The sequence below is a fragment of the Mandrillus leucophaeus genome, unplaced genomic scaffold (genome assembly GCF_000951045.1).
Source record: "Mandrillus leucophaeus isolate KB7577 unplaced genomic scaffold, Mleu.le_1.0 Scaffold396, whole genome shotgun sequence".
NCBI classification, from domain to species: Eukaryota; Metazoa; Chordata; class Mammalia; order Primates; family Cercopithecidae; genus Mandrillus; species Mandrillus leucophaeus.
The window spans coordinates 161,851-164,120 of NW_012104209.1; the positions used below are offsets into that span (position 1 = coordinate 161,851).

The following is a 2,270-nucleotide window of genomic DNA, read 5'->3' on the forward strand; positions in this document are numbered from 1 at the left end:
GAAGTAGTTATGAAAATCTAGATTTTATTAAGCTAGACATTTAAAGTTAGCATTTTTTTATTTTATTTTTATGAAAACTCCAAATAGCCTCTGAAAAAAATGTTCAAGAATGTAAAGCATCTCGAAACTAAAAACATTTGAGAATTGCAGATACGAAGACTGAACTACACTGGTGGGAAAAGGGCTCATTCAGCAGTGGAGCTTGAGACTGGCTAGGATGCCCAAGGTAGGGGTGAGTGAAGGAGGGATAAGGAAGGGTATTTCATATGAAGGCAAAGTTGCAAATAAGTGGGAAAGGACCTGTTGTATTCATTAGGCACTCAAAAGCTTGGCTGGTTGGAAACTGGAGTTTGTAAAAGAGGAGATAAAGTAGTGTACTAGATTAGGCCCCCATTGTGGAGTGTCTCAAATGGTAGCCTAATACTTGATTGTGAGGGATGTGAGGAATAATGGAAGGTTTTCAGGTGAGTGAGAAAAATAACAGTTGTATTTGAGGATGAATTAATGTGGGCAGTAGCATGGGGAGATCTTGAAGTAGTAACATCAGAATTAGATGACAGTCATTGATGTGTGAGTTGATGAGGGTCTAATGAATACCAGAGACAGAAAGTAAGAACGAGCATGATTTAGTGACTGACAAGGTAGTAAAGGAGGGTAAAGAGTCAAGGCTTTGGAGGACCTTTATTGGAGTGTCTGTTCTGGATAGGGCATAGTGTCAAACCCTGAGAATATGAAGAACATGACAGTGGCTTCAATGTTTTCATTTTCAGCCTAGGTGACTGGGCACAGAGTTTTCCTTAACTACATTTCCTACTCTAGGAGCAGCAGCAAGTGGTTATAAAGCCTCATGACATTTCTTTCAGTTTTTGTTCCTTGTTACCCTCCTCTCCCTTTTCTTAATTATGCAGATGGAGGATGCAGAGAGAAAATGGGTAGCATGGAGTCTGGTACGCGATTGACACTTAACAAATTCTTTTGAATTTTTCACATTCCTAGTAGCTGGTTGTAATGCTGTCTCCCGAGGTACTGCCAGATCTTGGTACTATTTGTGAAAAACCTGGTACCTGTCTAGAAAGCATGCCCTTGAAGTAACAGTCTTTGAGTAGGTCCATTAAGCTAGGCTTGACCCTTTGAATAATCCTTCTTAGCCATGTAGAGCTAATAATGGTTACTCTTAGCTAGTAATAGCTACTCATAGGATAGCTGTGATGAATATATTGAAAGACATTTGTAATAAAGTACAACTTTCATGGCATATAGTAAGAGCCCAGTATATGTTTAATTCAACTTTTTGAATTATAAGAAACAGAAGAACTAAGGCTCACTGAAGATTGGAAGAGATAGAATTAGGATAAATAAACGTAACTGATATTTTCTACAGTATATATTAATACCCAGAAAATTTGGGCTTCATCTGGTAGAAGAGAGTGAAAACATTAAAATTTTGAAGAAATTGTACTAATGAATGAGAGACCAATAAGGGCCGATTGATTACTTTGAAAATACATTTTGGAAGGCAGCCACAAAGGGTGATTATTTTAAGATACGCAAAGAGAGAATGGGCATTCATACATTCTGGCTTAAGCTAGGCCCCATAGGTACTTGTGGTCTTGAAAAAAGCTTGTGACTTTAACAAAAGTGACTTATTAGTGCTGTCACTAATAAGAATAAGGCTGTGACATACATTCTTTTAGTAGCTATATAGAAGCAATGTGGCAGCGACGGCTTTAGAGTATCAGATATTGAAGTTTTTCTATTCATATTTAGGTGAATTAAGTACTAGTTAAACATGAAGAACAAATGCACTTTAAAAATTTCATAGGCACTCATTCTCTTTTTGCAAAGTAATTTACTATGGTTTTTCAGCGTTCTGTATACTTGTTTTTCCCTTTCTCTGCGTCATAAAAGGACTTAAAAAAAACTACAGTAATTGAAATTAAAAACTAGCCTTTGCATTTTAATGTTTTCTAATTTATTATTTTTTAAATGTATGTTTTTTTAGGCTTGCCGTATCCCAAACAAACACCTCTTCTCACTAAACGCAGGAGAGCGAGGATGTTTTTGTCTTGATTTCTCCCACAATGGAAGGATATTAGCAGCAGCTTGTGCCAGCCGGGATGGATATCCAATTATTTGTGAGTAATAATCCTACCTGTTTAATCTGATTGTAGTCTGCATGGAGGACGTTCTTTAGTTTTTTAAATTTGTGGAAATCTTAACTTGAGTAATCCTCTGTACTACTCAATTAAAGAGAACAGATTTCTTCAAGT

At 36.6% G+C, this 2,270-nt stretch overlaps 1 protein-coding gene across 1 annotated transcript in view; it reads left to right on the forward strand.

The window, feature by feature from the left end:
* AHI1 (Abelson helper integration site 1) overlaps positions 1–2,270 on the forward strand; it is a 248,465-nt gene that overhangs the window by 78,706 nt on the left and 167,489 nt on the right. The window contains exon 9 of the mRNA XM_011991473.1: positions 2,003–2,135. Coding sequence (XP_011846863.1) covers positions 2,003–2,135 — 133 coding nt within the window. The remainder of the gene's footprint in view (positions 1–2,002; positions 2,136–2,270) is intronic.